This window comes from Tiliqua scincoides, chromosome 1 (assembly GCF_035046505.1).
Source record: "Tiliqua scincoides isolate rTilSci1 chromosome 1, rTilSci1.hap2, whole genome shotgun sequence".
NCBI classification, from domain to species: Eukaryota; Metazoa; Chordata; class Lepidosauria; order Squamata; family Scincidae; genus Tiliqua; species Tiliqua scincoides.
In genome coordinates, this window is record NC_089821.1 from 24185923 (window position 1) to 24204879 (window position 18957).

An 18957-nucleotide genomic window follows, 5' to 3' on the forward strand; every position below is an offset into this window, starting at 1 on the left:
TTGTGAATGAGAGAATGTGAAAAGTAAGAGAGATACCAGAAACAAACAAACAAGGGTTTGAATTTCCACAGGGCACCTTATATCCTATATTTTCACATTGTGGTCTCCTGGATCAATCAACTTGTCTTGGTTATTTCATCTGTTTAGATTTTAAAAGCATGTAGACATACCTTCTCAGTGGCTGTGCCACAGCTATGGCAGTCTCCTGAAGGCTAGGCAGAATCTGAACCAGAGTGTTTTTTGGAAGTGCAAAATATGTACATTTCGACTATATTTTGATGTCTGAGATTTAAGCTTTTGAATGCCTGTGCCTTTTGCATGTACAGTATTGTTTTTCATCTGGCTTTTGTCTCAAGATGTATGCTATTCAGAACTGTATCTCCTTTCTGAGTGACAAGGATAAAGCAAGCAAGAAATGAGGACAAGAACAGTTGTATTAGCTATTCCGGGGAGTGTTACTGTGTCACACACAAACCTTGTTATTCTGCTTTGATAGACGCTGCTACTTTGGTAGAAGGAGGTACTTTCTCACAGCAGTAGGGTGAGATCAGAACACTAGAATGGAAATAGTTTAGATGCCAATTAATTTTGTGAACTACGGAGCTTAGCCAGAGCAAGCGAAGCACTCCTAGGAAAATGGCATCCTTTTTAATGAAATCCTGTATACACTAGTTGCATAAAGAATGCAGAGCAAACTTCTCTTATTAGTAAAGCAAGAAATATAAGCTGATGTGATTACTCTTTAATAGGTAGTAGTTGTCTACAATAAAGAAGACTGTAGGTGCTGTACAGGGTTGTGCTTACTGGGGGAAAGCTGTCCTGTTTGTCCTATACTGCAAGGCTTGTCATCTGCAGCAATTAGGATTAGCAGGCATATTTCATGCTCTGAAAAGTCAGAAAGAAAAAAGGGAGAGGTTTGTACAAAGACGTGCCTGCGAGGCACAGATTTTGCTCTGTTTTGTGCAAAGAATAAACAGTGACGTGGAAGCTAAAAAAACTGATTTCCCCAGCATTTAATGAAGATGCAAGCAACCAAGCAATAGGACCCACGGGTAGGATTATAGAGGAGAGTCCTTTGTGCAAGGGATTCTATTACACAGACTCATGAGATCCTGCTAGCTAAAGTTTATAGTCCTATCAAAAATCTCAAAAAGTAAGGTTAGGGAATTTGACTGATTCTGAAAATATCTGTTAACCAGAAAGGTAAGCAAAAAATGAAGGGAACTTGTGAACTTGTCCCTGTGTTTAAATGCTAAAAGTGCTAAGCAAAAATAAATGTCTTTAATTTTACTTGTAGTGTTCGCATTTTTTGTTCACCTTGAAGAATGGCTAAACCTTTTCTACCATTTTATAGAAATTCTCTATTGTGGTCCAGACTTGGAGGAGGGGAAAGTTGTGGGGGTCAGGTTTGAAAACCCCCACTGGTAGTCAGGCCTTTTCAGACAGTCATTTAATAGTACAAATAAGCAGCTATTGCTCATCTTGTTGCATGAAACCAAATTGGTTTGGTGGCATTGCATTACCCTAGTACTAACACAGCAATATATTATTACTGGGAAATTTGATTAACCTTTTCCCTTCTCCTCAACCTAAAGTGTTATGGTTGTGATCTAGATTGCTACCAGGTTGCATGAATGTTACAGGCACCTGCTAGTAGTGGCCATGACATCCTGAGGGTTTTAAGGCCTTTTTGTCCTAAGGAAAGATAAAAGGCCCACACCAGGGAGCTCCTGCCATTGACTCCTGAAGAGACTATCAATGACATGAGAGATCTGTTGGGCAGCCCCTCTTCCACCTCCTCTTGACCTTTTTAAACCAGTATGTCCCAAGAGAAGCCAAGAAAGAAAAAAACTCAGACCATGGAGATCTTGTTGCCATCTAAAAAGACAATTAACAGCCAGTAGCAATGCTGCTTTCTAAGTCTTTTATAACATGTTATAATTTTAAAATTGTAAACTGCCTTGTTCAAGGCAGAAAAGTGGCATATAAGACACTTAATCAAAAGTGTCTTCATATTCTGATCCTAGTTTATTTAAGCCACAAGGTATAACAAAATATAACAGTCAAAAACCAAATGGCAAGCATTATGCATTGTGTTCTCAGTTCAGAATCCAGTTTTAAAAATCATTAATAAGATCCAAATGACAGCTAAGCACATGGGATTAAACTCTCCTCAGGGGAGGGGGCGCATTCCTTGGTATCAAGTTAGACATTTTCCGAATTTGTCATGCCAAGCCCAAAAGGTTCACCACCACTGGTCTAGGACAGCCTTATCTTTCTTCATGTGTTGTACAGTGTTTCCATTGTTGTTGTGAGTGACATGGGTAGGAAGGAAATGCAAGTGTGTTTTGAAGTGCACCGTGCTTTGAAACATTTCTTATATTGGTGTTTATAAATAATAATAATAATATTGGTATTTATATACTGCCTTTCTGGTCATCGGATCACTCCTCTGACTTTATTCAAGGCGGTTCACGTAGGCAGGCTGTCTCTAAACCCCGAGGGGATTTTTACAATAGCAGAAAGGTTCTATCTTTCAAGAACCGCACAACATTTCAGATGGATCTTTCACAGTCTGGTTTCACTTCTGGCCCCCAGTTGCCTCCCACGCTGGCTGACAAGCAACTCCTTCATCTCTCACTTGAAGGGCAGCCAAGATGCTTCTTCGCTCACACCAAAAAGCAGGTGGAATAACTCAGCTCAGCTTATCAGCTGCTTCAAGGTCTCGCCATTCACGGCGGTGGCCTCAAACTGGCGACCTTCAGATGTTACCTTTGGGCTAACAGAGGCTGTACCCTCTAGACCAGACCTCCTGTTTAGTTGCAAAGGGTCTTGCATTTAATATAACAGATATAATTAAATAACTTACAGGTGCGTGTAATGCTACAGTGACATGTTTGTTGCATAATAGAACTAACTTTTGTAAAATGGTAAAGGAATGTCATGATACTCATCAATCATGTATAACAAATGAAGCTATTCCTCACCACCGTGGCACCCATATTTTTCCTTTTCCTGATGCTTTTCCATTTCAAACTTGTTGCAGAGAACAAAGATGACTAGCCTTTCAGGTCAGTCTGTGAATCCTAGATGAAAAGCAAAGTGCTCTGGGAAAACTCTCTTAGTGAAAAGACTGAAACACCTTGTCTTTAGGGCAGTGGTTCTCAGACTGGTGGGTCGCGACCATCCCTTTAAGGGGCAGGGGAAGGGGAGGGAGGCAGCGGCGTGATCCCCAGAATTGTGTCACTAAGGGGGGCAAGGGGGGTGCTTTGCACTTCAAGAAGGCAGTGCTGCTATAGGAAGTGCAGGGAGCCTTGCACAGCCCTGCACAGTGTTCCCCAAGGCTTAGAACGTTCGCTAAAAGCAGGTGGAAAGCACTTCCATTTTGCAGGAGTTGCTTTGCGCCCGCGTTTAGCGAACGTTCCAAGCCACAGGGAGCGCTGTGCAGGGCTGCACAGGGTTCCCCCTACCTCCTGTAGCCTACCGCAGCCTTGCCTACATAACGTGCAAAGCACCCCCCCTCACCCCCCTTAGTGACGCGATCCTGGCCTCCCCTGCAAGAACTTACTGAGGGAGTAAAGCTCCCTCAAAGTTTGAGAACCTCTGCTTTAGAGTAATTTCACTGGTCTTGAGCAATGTTCTTGAAAGTATAGGTTGCAATCCAGTACTGGGTTGCGAGATGTTTTTACCTGGGTCGCAAGTCAAAACAACCCAATTTATTCACACTTTTCCACTCCCCAAAGCTTATCCAGCCTTCATTTGCTGTTTTTCTTTTTCCTCTTCTCCACCCCATGCCACCTTGCCCTGCAGGTGGGTCTTATGGGTGGATAGCCTCCATTGCCTCACCTTCACTGGTCGCCACTCAGCTGCTATTGAGCAGCAAGCTGGCAGTATAGTACTGGGCTTTGGAAAGAAAGGTTTGAAGGACACTGGTTCAGAGGTCACCACACGGAAGCTGATTAAAGTTCAGCCCAGCGTGTGTATTATTTGACTCCTAAATACATATTCCTCTATGTGTCAGAATACATGGACTTTTGATAGGATTAATAGTGACAACAGGATGCCTTCATATCAACTTATCCATTCAATGAGGAAAGAAAATACAGGGAGTCCTTGGTTTCCAGTGGGGTTCCCATACCTGAAGGAACATGGTGCAAAAATAAAAAGGGTAAAATGAGCCTAATTATATAATGTCATGGGACATTATGGACGTATGGACATAATGTCATGGGACATTATTATACTCATGGGAAGTCAATGAGTTATGTTCCAAGCATCTCCCCCCTCCCCCAAATGGTATTGTATTTTGTGTCTATAATGCCTGCATGCATTAAGCCCAACTGGGAGAGCAGAGCCATTTAGTTATTTGATTTTTCTCTGTAAACCACTTTGTGAACTTCTAGTTGAAAAGCGGTATATAAATACTGTTAATAATAATAATTAGGTGGCACAAGAGGTTCCCCTACTGGTGCTTGCAGAGCATTGCGTCTGGGGTGAGAAGAGAAGGGGGGTATGAATCTGCCTCTGTCTTGCAATATTGGTGGGGGCAGAGGTATGAGAAAAGCAGAAATATATTTTTAGCTCAACATACTAGACTTTTAGTTAAGTGATTTATTTAGGAGCCTCTCCTTGCAAGTGAAACCTGCAGTTCTATGCATGTGCGAGAGTAAGTTGTACTGAATTCAGTGAGATTTGCTGCTGAGAACACTTGCATGGGCTCATGTTGTACATTGTTTGTTCTCTTCCTCCTCTTAAAGAGAAGTAGAGCTACTGTGCTGGACTCATACTTTCCAAATGCAAGCAGTCCTTTTTGATATTTTTGGCCTTCTGGTTTCAAAACGGTACAAACCAAGGGCTACCTGTATATACAAGTCATTTTTGTTGTTGAAGGATTGACTTTTTTCTCCCCTTGACTCTTTTGTCATATGCTGACTGGGGGTGGTTGAAGAAGGATGGATACTACAGAAAGAATTTATCTTCATTTCTGTCATCACCCAGTGTTTATTATCCAGTGATAGACAGACGCAGGAAAGTTGCCAATCAAACCCACGTTCACTGCATTTCAATTGCCCTTCCGCTTGCATTTCAGCATTTTGAAATCTAAATCATCTTTGGAATGAGGTTGAGATTTCTTTTCTGCAGCAGTGGCAAGCACTAGACCATTGAGTAACTGCTTTCATCATCTTTGAATCTGCAAGACAAAGGAAGCTCCAGATGTCTCCAAAACAGTTTGTCAAGAGAGTCCTGAGAGTGGGTCATGAAAAAACTGATCTTGCATATTCAACCCTTAACTGATAGGATCCGTTTTGTCAACTGCCCTGTATAATCCCAGTTCTCTTTGTTGATGATCTTTTTATAAGCTGTTCTAGAGGGGTAGCAATGCTAGTCTTTAGCAACAAAAACAACAAAGAGTACTGCGTCACCTTGAAGACTAACATTTTCTTTCCACAAAGGACTTTGTAGACTGTTAACAAAATTTATGTTGAAATTAATGTGTGTTAAACAGAGCTTATGCTGGGATAGATTTGTTTAAGAAGCCATGAGATACATAGTGTTTTGCAAGCTGGAAACAGATAGGAAATGCTTATTAAGTAAAATAGATTAAATTATGAATTTAAGTGAAAATATTTTGATTTTGCTGCTTGATCTCTGGAGGTTCTTGATTGTCATCGTCCCTCCTATACTCTGCAATGCTCCATCCATTCATCCATTCTCTTCTGTTACTAGACTCGTTTTCCAGAGTGTACCCTTTTATATGCGTTGGGTGTTTGAGATACTTTGTCTTGCATAACGCATGATAGAAAATGGATTTACTTTTTGCTAAATGTGTGACTGGATGTAATTTAATAATTACATTTCTTAATTACCTAATTAGTATAAGTGCAGACATTTTATCAATGTGTAAAATACACAATAAACACTTGTGATGTGGGTTGATTTGCAGTTGGTAAATTGTGGCCATTTGTGTAGAAATTACCATCTGAAGGTGAATCGTTACAGGTTTCTTACCTTCTGTTCCAATCTCTACAGTTGTTCTGATGTTACCAGACCAAACACTTGCCTGTATTTGGCTTCGACAAGACAGTGGGCAAGAAGTGGTTGAATGAGAAACAGCTCTGCCCCCTCTTCTGCATCAACAAAAAGAATTCATGATTGTGATGCAGCAGTGGCAATGAAGCGAAGGCTGGCCTTGCTTTGTGCAAGGCCTTCTATAGGCCCTGAGCTACTACAAGACCTTCATTTATTCATATAAGTTCCATCTCTAACGTATTCATTTATGTAAATTTATTCAAATTTTAAATGTAAATTCTTTTTTTTTTCCTGGCCCCTGACACAGAGAGATGATGTGGCCCTCCTGCCAAAATGCTTGGACACCCCTGATCTAGAACAAAGGGGTCAGACGGGGTGGATGCAGCCCGCAGAAGTTTATCTGACCCTCAGGCTCTCAGCTGCTGAGCAATGCTGAGATGTCACTGCTGAAAGGGTGACCTGCATGATAACTGGGCTCTCCCATATATTGAAATATGATCAAGATTTGTGAATTTTCTCTTCTGTCATTTGCACCTAGTGAATTCCTAAGTGAGAAAAAATGCTTATTTCTAGTTACGACCTGTTTAACGACATCACTTTCTGCCTACTCACAGAACTTCCAATCCTCAGCAGGCATCATGAATGCTACTCGGCCCAATGTATGAAATGAATTTGACACCCCTGATCTAGAAGCTTATTTGAAAGCACTTGTTATGCTTGGGGAACATTGTGACCAGTACAATATTGTTGGCAGAGCAACCCCTTGACAAGGATTGGTAGATAAATTGTCTAGCTAGTTGATGGTAAGATGTTGGACACATCTGGCATTAAAAATACATGTGATTTTTCAAAGTGCCCGCTTGTCCATGTCCACTTATTGGAATTGTTGCATACATTTCCCCTTCTCCTTTATCACTGAACAAGTGTACAAAAGATTCCAAATAATGGGATTTTTGCATATGTAATATCTCATTGCTATTTGCATCTCCATACTGTTTTTATCAAAGGAAAAAAAATCTTTCTGTCGATGTCTGTTCCAGGATTCCTTGTCTTATCTGGAGTATAATTTTTTCTAAAAGAAATTGATATTTCTTAGCAGTTTTTCTGCTAAAAATACCCCTAAGAGGCATACAGTATTAAAACATTCAGTGCAATAAATTAAAACCTTAGTCCAGTTTAACACCTAAATAAGATAAGAAATAAGCATGCCCATGCAACCTAAAATAATCTAAAAATAAAAAACCTAGAAATTTTCAGTTTTGTTTTGCCAATGGATTTACTCTTGACCAATAGGAAAACCTTTCCTATATAGCAGCAGTGGCGAAACTCACCACCACTGCGCCATGGAAATGTGGTCCCTGTTCAGACCGCATCTTACCATTCCGCCAGATCAACGCGTGTAGTCCTTCTTGATCAAGGGAGAGGGACGCTCTGGGCAGTTGCATCTGCTGCCTGGCATCCCAGAAGGTTGTGTGACAGGACGTCTGGGCAGATGTGACTGCCGAGAGCGCTCTGCCCCCGATCAAGGAGGACTGCATGCGTCGACCCAGTGGAACAGTAAGGTCTGCTCACCAGGTGGATGTGTTTGTCTGAACCCCAGATCTGGTCCCCAGGCCAGAGTTTGGATAGCCCTGCTACATAGGAAAATATTTATTTGCTGTTGGAAATTGATCAAGAAGGTTGTTATTCAAATTCCTTGTGGTCGGAAATTCCACATGGGTGTCACAGTGGAGAAGGGCCTCCTCCTTGCCTTTTCTTGTTATGGTAATCACTGTACTCTTTCTTTTTCGTTCACTAGGCTGGGGTGCCAAACCTAGGACCTGTGGGGCAGGTATGGCCTGTGGAAGCTCTTTATCTGACCCAGCGATTATTGGGCTCTCCCAGTACCACCATCAACTGCTCTGAGTTGCAAAGTGACATATTGGCAGAAGCAGCACTGCTGAAAGGGCAGTTCTGGAAAAGCCCAATAACCATGCAGGTCACCCTTTTCAGCAGCTCTAGTTCTGCTGAGGTGTCGCTGCTGAAGGGTTGGCTGAGGCATCAGTTTGCAGAGCACCTCTCAGCTGCTGAGCTGTGATGTGATACCTTGACATCAGCAGCACTGCTGAAAGGGCCACTCATGGGATAATCAGGCTCTCCCATATCTTGAAAATATGATCAAGGTTTGTATATTTTCTCTGCTTATTTCTGGTCATCACCTGCTTAATGGCATCACTTCTGGTCCTCAGCAGGCATCATGAATGCTTTTTGACCCACTATATGAAATAAATTAGACACCCCTGAGGTAGCACTTCCCTTTGTGAGCCTGAGATTTTAAATTGTCCATTTGCTGAGTATAGAGTCCTGACATAAAAGGGCCAGATTAAATATGGCCAAGCTATGACATGAGTTCTAATTGTTTATCTTTCGTTCTTTATTGCTCTGGGGTACCACAAGTGAATGCTGCAACTTAGGGGTAGAGGTTATTCTGCTATAGTGTCCTTATTTGTTGGACATTTCCTTCCTCAGTTATGGAATGCAGATTTTGCAGCTGGTGCTTTAATCCATGATTTATGCTAACATGTCATGTGTACCTCGGAGACATGAAAGAATGTTTCTGGGCAGACATACAGTAATTGCGTTGCCTACATAAGCTGCAAGAAAAACTGGATGAATGGAGCAACATATATTGAAGAATAGTTGGCCATTTGAGACTTGGCCCTCTCCAGGCAGACTTTATTTCATTGTACAGACCTTTCTTGCTCAGTTCTGATAAGTGGAGACCAAAGGGAGAAAAGAATTGAAAGAATGCAGACAGCTAGGCCTCCTCACCTTATATACTGTTGTGCCAATCAGTGCATAGCAAACATGAATCATCTGCCAACGCAATTGGACTGTCTAGCATATTTCATAACCTTAAGCTACCTGAAACGTCTTTGTTCAGTATTGTTCCTGTAGTGTCTTCCATAGCTTCCTTCACATAATATAGTGATTTGAAATACCATGTGCTGTATGGTATAATGTTCATTCTTCCTAAGATTGTTTTAGTTTAGTGTCAGCTTCCCAGAGTCTTGAGATATATACGATCTCTCATTAAAAACAAAACTTGACTGCTTGGCATTTTGCTTTCCCTCTCTTAATCCTTGTTCTCCATGAAGTATGTCTTGCTATATTGGTTAACTTACTTCCGGCCCTATCCCCTGGGGGCTGGGGATAAGAATAGGCCCTCAGTTTGGCTGTACTTGTTGTAAGAGGCGACTAAACAGCCACTGGGTAGATGGGACTCATTAGCCTGGGAAGGCAGCTCATCTGAGAGAAGGAAAACTCTGATCCCAGACCTCCACTGCCTTGTAGCTACATCCAGTTACGGAAAAGGTTTCAGGAGTCAACCCTGAGGCAAAATCCGGAGCAGGAGTCCCTGAGGCAGTTCATGATTGAACACAGTCACGTTCTGGCAACTCCTGCGATGCCGCTGGAACCAACCGTATTGGTCTCTGCCTTTCCATTGGACCATTTCAGCGATGTGGAGAGGGGGGATTTGCTGCATGGGAAACAGTCTATGCTCTATATCTACTTTACCCGGGCTTCGCGCACTGGAGATGTTATACTCTGTTCCAGAACCACCATTCAGAGCGCGATACCATAGTCTTCCGTGACTGAAGGATACCAACAACTTCCAGCCCTACCCTTGTCTTTCCCTTTCTTTGTCTATTGTTTTCTCAGTTGTCAGTTTCAGGCTGTAAGCACCTTGGGGGCAGAGGCTGCTGTATTTTGGCCTCATAAGCCTCTGTAAAGTATCATGTGCACTGATGATGCTGTATAAGTAATATTTTTCTGAGAGGCAACTGAGATAGTGATGGCAGGTGCTGGGAATTGTTTTGGTGCAAAGAGACTATTGTAAGTGTTCATTGATTTGGAAGTGAAGATTGGATAAAGGCTGATGGAAATAAATGTGTAGGAACTAATGAGGCAATCAAAACAATTTAATATATCAAAAGAAAAGTTGGAGACAAAATATTATTAAAGAACATTTGCCTCACACCTTTTGAAATACCTGCGGTAACTTCTAAGAAAGCAACACTTTAAAAATCCAATAACAATATAGCAATACATCAAACAAAATCCATTACCAGTGCAGGGCACTCTACAGAAATAGTACTACAGAACCAAAAGCACCAATTCAGCACCAATTCACCAACCCGGCTATGGTTGAGGTAGGCTTCGCATTCTTTAAAAAAAAAAAAAAAACTCTGCCCAGATTGCATGGTTTTGGGTTTCATTGGGGATGGTGTTTAGCCCTGATAAGAAGATTAATACCCTGCTTTTGTCCCAGATGACCTTACTTCCTGTGGTGTGTGCATATGGTACAGGTCTTCCCTGCACAACGAAAGCATCCACTGAACTGTAGGGAGAGAGGGTGCGTGAATGAGAGATGTAGGTTTCATACTATGAAGGAATTGAACAGTACGAACTGAAATTGACCCCATAAGGTAATTGGCAACCAGTGCAATTGTCACAGAACAGGTTGAATAGGTACAGTACTCATTTATCCACATCTCTGCTAGCTGAAGCTTTTAAGCAGAAGGCAATTTCATGTAAAATGTACTTCACTACAGTGGACCCACCTTATCTGCAGCTCCGTGGCACCTGTGAATTTCACTTCCTGCAGATGCCACAGATGCTGGACTCCACTTTTAAAAGTGTTTTTAAAAAGTCAAAATAAGTCAGAATAGCTTTTCCTACCATAGTGCTGCAAAACCACACTGATAATGTTCCATGATTTTGAAACAGAGAATCTGGAATAGCTCAAATCCAGATCTGACACTCCTACTTAACCATTAGAGCTGGATTATGAAAATTGTGTGGTCAGCTGTATCAAATCCTGTACCAGAAACCTCAAAGTTAGGTGAGCTTTGCTGCTACTGAAAGGAGATTTCAATATAGTAGACACACTAGGAATCTGATGAAATAGTGGAAGATGCTGGGATGCAGCATGCTGGATCTAAAATCTGTAGTAGGTGTAGAGCATATCGTACTAGTGATAGTATCTGTCACAGAAGCTATAAATTGCAAAAGGCAAGCATATTCCAGAGTCAGTTGATAAACTTCCATTGAGGTAAGCAAGCATGTGTGAGTGTGTGTGTGTGTGGGGGGGGGAGCATGCTTCCTAACCATTTTACTAGCCTTAGGTGTTCAAGATACCAGGGAGGTGAGATACATTTGCTTGGCTTACAACGTGAACATAAGAAGGAAAATTTTCACTTGTAATGCCACCAAATATTAGAACAAGTACTACAAACTCTGTTGTATTTTTTAATCAAGTGTGAATTTTGATATAATTGATAGGTCGGCTTGGTTTATTAGGGGCAGATGAGCTGGTGGTTGAGGAATCTGAATTGTGGCCCATATTGCCACCAGAATGTCCTGCCAATATAGCACTTATCGTACCAAAAGAAAAGTAGACCTTGCTTTCCCTATACCTGTAAACAGCAGATATGAATGTAGTTCAGCTAAATTAGTCCGTCCCCCCAAACTGGTTTCCCGTTGTCTTCTGGGAGCAGTGCTAGGTTCTTCAGAAAGAGTTATCAAGAAGCAGAATGACATGGTTACTGGATTTCCGTTCAGAATTTGAGAGATAGCAGAGGTTTACAGTGAGCGTAGCTTATTAGCATTGGCAAAGAGCACTGTTGATTGTGCTGTTAAAAAACCAGAAACAAATTCTCTCCTGGCTACTTGGCTGTCACAAGTTTAGTGCAAGATCATGTATAAGAATTATTTGGTTGTGCAATTTTGTGTACTCTCTTCCTAATTAATGGGTAAATACAACCATGTGGTAATGAATATAGTTGTTTATATTTGCAACCTCCCCACTGTTGTTATCACTTGACAAGTTTTTAGTTTCAGTTACCCTTTTCTTTCGACTCCCATGCATCCTCTGATTTGCTTCGTTTGATTTTTCCTAAGGAGCCAAGAAATCTTTGACCATTGGACCTGAAGACTTCTGTGTTCTGAAATAGTTATGTAAATCATATTCTTTGAAGTTGATTTAGTAATCTCTCTTCCCCCCCTCCCCCACTCTTTGTCCCTAGGGGCCGTGATTGGAGATGGACAGTCTGCTGTGGCCAGCAATATTGCCAATACCACCTACCGGCTTCAGTGGTGGGATTTCACCAAATTTGACTTGCCTGAAATAAGCAACGGTAAGCTGGAAAGGGGAACTGCTATCTACCCTGAATTTCAAGGGCAGCTTATGATTTATGAGGAAAGGAGGTGGGAGACTGTTTTATCAAAGATATGCCTTGTATGCATTCATATATGGCATACACGTTTCTCTTGGGTCCCAACCATAATGTTTGGATTTCTAATAGAACAATGTCACATTTTGAAAATGTTGCTGTGAAAAGGGGACTTTTTGAAGGGATTGAATCCTTGTATACTTCTTGGCAGCTTTTGGTAGCTTTCCTTACACCCCCACTTCGGCTGCCATTGGGATGTGGATACTTTCTGCTTTCCTGGTGTTTCTGGCAGTTTAGCAATCTTACAGGGAATGCATTGGTGTCAAGTTGTGTAACTGATCAGATTTGGCTAAGCTACAAAGTCACCAAAGACAAATGAAGACAAAGCTTTACAGTGAATTTTTATATTAAGTGGGTAAGGGAGAAAAGAGAACCCCTTGTTGCTGAGGCAGCTGTACTGTTCCAGCAATAGGGATAGTCTCTGTCTTCCTCCGTAGCTTAATTGTAGTGCCGCAAGGCAAGACACCCTAGATGTGCATCTGAATGTGGGTTACGTTTATGCATGTTGCATTACTTTATTTAGTTACATGCATCCATTGTGGTCTGGTACAGCTAGTCACATGGAGTTACATGTGTGACTAGAGTGGGATCGAGACTGAGGAGTGTTAGCCTAGTTGCATTGCCAACAGGGATTCTCTGTACTGAGAATCTTTTTTGCCCAATCACCATAAAGGACTACTATTGGGAAGAGCACAAATACCTCTTTTGCCTAACTTCATCGCTTCCACCCTCCCCCACTCTGTGTTTCCAAATGGCATTTGAACAGGCTTATGTAACTTATATGCAGTCATATTATTCTGTCCATTTTTTTTTGTTGCCGTGTGTTGGGCTTCATTGCAGAATTCTTACAAGAAATCTTCTGTAGGTGGAGATTCATTAGGCTATAAACGTTTTTCCTCATTTTTCAGAAATTGAAAAGTAGAAGACCCGTATAGCTGGTATGACTTTGTTTAAAATGTTCCATCAGAGATTAAGCATTAGGTCTGCTATTTATGAAGGTGTTGTTATCAAAGGTAGTCGTCATCTTCTTATTTACCTCTCTCGACACATGAAGTGGTTAAAGAGGAAGTAAAGAAGAAAAGATCAAGGTCTTTCTTTGCATGTACTATATCATTCCCCAAAATTTCTTGGATGTAATTGGAATTTGATTATTAAAGCACACTACAGTAATATTTGCCATAATGCTGTCTCCTTTAGCATAGATTTGCTACAACACTTGTCATCTGGGGTTGATTGAAAGTTATTGTAGCCAATGGGAGCAGTGTATTCTCCATGGTCCTCTCATCCTCCAGTGGCATTTCCTATAATGCTCTTTCAGACAACATCCTGCTTTCTAGGAACAGATTCTCACTTTTAATGGAGGTATCACTGTATTCAGTGACTTGGGAAATCCGACCTTCCATAGCATATGTATTATAAACATCATGCCTGAACATGTCAAACGTCAGGTCCCTGTCCTGAAAGCTCCAAAAGCGACACAAAGGATACAGCAGAGGAAGTGCTAGCAGGAAATTACTGGGAAAGAACATGTATGATTATTTATCATGTATACTCACTGTTCATGCAGTAGATTCAAGGGCAAGGGTCCAATTTAAATTTTAAAAAAGACATTGTTGTTGTTAGAAGCATGTTATTATCAACCTCTGGTTGACTACTAACCAATTTCTGATGGAAATTTCTGCTTGGCGTTCTTTGGTTCACTCTGGACTGAGCCGTGTCATGTTCTCACTGATGAAAACACGCTGGCCTGTGAGAACCTGCTCTGGAAACAGGCTTTTCACATAAAAAGAAATGTGGAAGCTTGGCATTTCTGGGTTACCAAGCTCTGTGCTAAAGATGGGTAAGTTTGAGAACCACTGCCCTAGACCAGTGGTTCCCAAACTTTTAGAGTTTCTAAAGCAGTGGTTCTCACACATTTAGCACCAGGACCCATTTTTTAGAATGAGAATCTGTCAGGAACCACCGAACTTGATGTCATGAGCGGAAGTGACATCATCAAGCAGGAAAATTTTTAACAGTACTCGGCTGCAATCCTACCTACACTTACCCAGGAGTTAGTCCCATTGACTATCATTATTAAAAGAAAATAAATAGTAGCCTGTTCAAAGTACAGATGTGCAACATTTCCCCAAATGCAGTCACATGCCAGGGTAGCATGAAGTCTAATATATTAAAAATAAAATATTGAAATGAATGGGGACTCACCTGAAATTGGCTCATGACCCACCTAGTGGGTCCCAACCCACAGTTTGAGAAACGCTGCTCTAGAGGTTGCTGCCTGATTTATAAATGCCAAGGGGTGTGACTGTAATGATGATTGGGCAGCAGTTCTCCTTCCTTCCTAACAGCTTGTTTAACCCTTGATGCGCATAGCCTAATCTGCCCTGTCAGTTTTGCAAACCGTCAAACACTGGGTCACAACCTACCAGTGGGTTCCAGACCTACAGTTTGGCAACCACTACCCTAGACTATTTGAGTCCCAGCAGTTTGGGGGACTTTTGTGGGTGGACATACCAATAAAGGTGGCCCTTATTGTCTGCAGGGGTCCCGTGGATAATAAAATCTGCAAATTTCAGGGGGCCCCAACCCCACTGAACCTGACCAGAGCTGTGCTCTGGCCCTTCTGATGGCTGGGGAGGCTGCATAGCTCCAATTGGGTTTGGCCCAATTGGCCAATCAGGTGGCCTTCCCCACAGGTTTGAAAGCCGTGGGTATTCAAATTCGTGGGTACCGAACCTGCAGATATGAATGTCTGCCTGTATGTTTAAAATGGTGCTTTCCAACAAAAGGAAACCATAGAATAGCAATAGACGGTTCAGAGGGCAACATTGACATGCGTACGTTAAACAAGTACAGAATTCTTCAGGTCCTCTTTGTAAAGTTTAGAGATCAAAGGGTTAGGTCTTATTCATATGGTGCCTGACGCTTGGTCTGCTTGGCTTTATTTTCTTAAGTTTGAAATTTGCTTTGTATTTCATTCTTTGTCACACTTAGCATTTCCTCTCAATATTACAGCCTGTCAGAAAATCAAAAGTCAGACACAAAGCTTATGTGATTCATAAAACTAGACTATACAGTTATTGCTTTCTGTGCCTACCTATAGATGGTGACTTTTAAGATGTAAGGTGGTGCAGTGGTTCTCCTGTCAACTAAAATTTGCTAAATTAGTGTCATTCTTACCCAGGTGAAAGACAAATAATAGTTATCTGTGCTACTGAGTGTTTGAGGGTCAGAGTCTGGATTGCCTGGGATTCTTTCACTTCAGCCCTAAAACAGCAGTGGATTCAGGAGAGACAAATAGAGCAGTGTTTCACACAACATAACTACATACAGTGTTGTAACTGGCCACTGACTGAGATGGCTTAAAAAATTTGACAAATTCATGGATCATGGGTCTCTCAGCTTCTGTTATCCATGATAACTGTTGCAATCTCTTTGTTCAGAGACTGTTTACCTCCTGGATACCAGTTGCTGGGTGGTTGAGCAAGGGGGGTTATTTGCTGTTTGTGGTCTTCCCTGAAACAGTTGACTGGAAATCATGGGAAATCGAGATGATGTTAGTGGTTAGATGGATTCTTGGTCTAATCAAGCAAGGCTTTTCTTATATTCCTTCACTGATGCACTTCTAAATTTGGGTGCTATTAAATCACTTTTGACTCCTTAAAAGAATTTTGTTCTCCTATTGCTCACCACAAAGTGGTTTTATGGCCCTGTATGGCATAGGGCCAGGATATCTCAAGGGCCACCTTTGCCCATATTTTCATTTACATCACTTGCAATAATCAGAGAGAGTGTGTCTTAAGATACCATCATCATCTGAAGGAAGGAGATGGCTGCAAGGTGCAGAGCCTTCTCTGTTGTGGCACCATGTCTCTGAAATAGTTTACCAGAAGACTTGAGGACAGCCCTTCACCACATGGTTTCTAGCAGGCTTAAAGACCTATTTGTTTTGTTGGCTTCTGAGGAGGGAGGAACTTCCTTTTTACTCTTGTTACTATATGACATAAAGCAGCAACAGGAGTTGAAAAGGGTCCCTATGAAGTAAAATAGCTGTTTTACCTGCTCTTGTATTGTTTTTCAATTTTTAATTTAGTTGGTTTTATTTTAATGTTTTCTTTCTATAACCTTTGTTGTGCACAGCTTCTAGTTTTAGAAAGTGGTATATAAATCTTTGAAATAAATTACCCAGTAGGATTAAATACACTTTCATTGGTTTAAGCCAAACTAATGAAGGTTGGTGCACATATTTTCATTCCAAAATTATTACCCTTTAGTAACTCAGTTTTTGTTCTTCAATGAAGAAAATGAAACCATGGTTCCTGCAAGTTCTGACCATTGCAGAAGCAGAACATGAGGAATTGGAATGACAAAGACATTAATTAGTGGGCTGGGTGGTTGTCATTAAACATCACATTGAATTTTTTCCAGAGAAGGTGCTGGTTATTAAGAATATTTACTGCTCTTCAACAAAAAAGTTCACAAAGTAGTTTATAGACAAAATCAAATAATTAAATGGCCCCGTGTCCCAAAAGTGTTCACATTCTGCTCGAAGTATTCATGAACTTGATCTGCTCCTATCAGTACCCTCTGAAAATCCTTATATAAAGCTGATCATTGATTCCAGGAGTTGCCTCTCAAACAGGAGAAGATGTGATCTGTAGCATCCACCAAATAATTGCTGTATTTCATAATTGTACTAGAAATAGCAGATAAGGAATGGCAATACAGGGGCTTACTTTAATGGACACTTATGAGTTGGTGGCAGTAATCTTATTGGAAAAAATTAGCATATGTCACATCAGCTATGTAATAAGTGAGGCTGTCAGAAGAATGAAGTGCTCAACTTAAATGCTGACGTGACTCACAGAGCTAATCATGACTGCTGGATTCATGATCTCTGAATTCAGGAAAGCTGAATTTAGGGATGGAGAGTGAGGATGGATTTTGGCTTAAAGAAAAAATCCAGATAAGAGGGAACTCCCAAGAGAATGCAGGCAGGCCCAGGGAAGGAGCCTAACCATTTAGCTTGCTAGCCCCTTGTTGCTCTCCACTTTGTTGGACAAGCAGTTGAATGGGGGAGAGCCTTGGTAGAATGTACCTGCTGCCATCAGCCCAAGCTATAAGACCAGACAGAGAGAGGCATCTAGGCAAAACTCCCCTCTCAGGAGAACTCTAAACCCCACAGATTCTTATTTTAATTCCTCACAGTAGCATCTGTAGAGCAAGAGATGTGACAGTTCACTGACCCTCCCCATAATCAGGGACCAGGCAGACCAGGGGTTAAAATAAAACCAGTTTTTTTTTAATTAATTGCTTAACCAACAACAGGGGAAGAAAGGTGGGTGGAAAGTGATAGCTGGAAGGACTTTACAAAATGGACAGAAATGAAACTGAAAACTGATTCTTTCTGGCTAGTCTTTTTTTTCTATGTCACGTTGCCAAACTGGATCTCCCGCCCTTTTCATTCACTGTGTTCAGTGAGTTGGTGTTCCTCTCTGAGTCCCATGGAGTTCTCAGGCTGCTGGAAGGGAACTACTTGTACCACAGCTTCCTGTGTACTGGGAGTTTCTACTTTTGCTAAAGTGGGAGTGTGCAGACTTTTTGGCAGGAGGGCCACATAATCTCTCTGACACTTTCAGGGGCTAGAAAAAAATAATTCACATTTCAAATTTGAATAAATTTACATAATTTGCATAAATGAATATATTAGAGGCAGAACTTGTATGAATCGATGAATGAATTCAAACCAGTTCATAAACACTTTCTAACATGGACCGGAGCATCTTCAAGCCAGTTCATAAGCACTTTTCTCTCTCTATGTAAGAGGACATCTTCAAGCTGTTACTGCTGTGTTGTGACGCAACCAGAGCACTCGCTTGTCTGCTCTCCCTCACATGGGCTGCAGGTGCTGCTGAGTTGCCATGGCGCAGAGTGTTCGCTTACCTGCCCGCCCTCATGTGGGGGACATATGCTGCTGCTGGGTTGCAGCAGTGCTCCCTTGCCACGTGACACGAGACAGCGCTCGCTGCCCGGATTCCCCTGCTGCCTGAAGTTCCACGTGCATACTGCTCAGGAGCCAAGCAAGGAAAGACCAGCCCAGCATGTGTGCAGGGCCTTTAATAGTCGTAAGGTGACGCAATACCTTCAGGTGTCTCATTAGTTCATGGGTTGAACTCATGCAAGACCAGCAAGTCTCGCATTGCTTTATGAGTATAAAAGGCCCAGTACATGTTGGGCTGGCTTCCCTTTGCTACTGCTGAGCAGATGCGAAGCTCAAGGCAGTGAGGGGAAACCAGACCTGGAGCTCGTATGTTGGAACAGCATGGGCCGCAGTGAGTCTTCAGTGGGCAAAGTGCCCATTGGACATGGGGAGCCCCCTAGGGGCTGGATGGGGAGCCTCTGCAGGCTGGAAGTGGCCTGCGGGCAGGGGTTTGAGCAGCCCTGTGTTAGAGTAACATCATGGCATTCCCTGGTTGGAGAAGTGGAACAAAAGAGACAGTAATGTGAGCCAGTCAGCAGGCATATACCAATTTTTGGAGAGAACTTGCTATTTGGATGTAAGGGAAGCTGATTGATTAGCCTGGCCCATGGCTAATGGCAACTGCAACAAAATGGCTGCAAGTCGATCCTAGCAATGCAATGGTGTTTGCTG

At 41.9% G+C, this 18957-nt stretch overlaps 1 protein-coding gene across 2 annotated transcripts in view; it reads left to right on the plus strand.

Annotated features, from left to right (window-relative positions):
• AMBRA1 (autophagy and beclin 1 regulator 1) overlaps positions 1-18957 on the plus strand; it is a 177550-nt gene that overhangs the window by 84363 nt on the left and 74230 nt on the right. For both annotated transcript variants that reach the window (XM_066636722.1, XM_066636723.1), the window contains one exon: positions 12099-12209. In XM_066636722.1, the coding sequence (XP_066492819.1) occupies positions 12099-12209 (111 nt within the window). The remainder of the gene's footprint in view (positions 1-12098; positions 12210-18957) is intronic.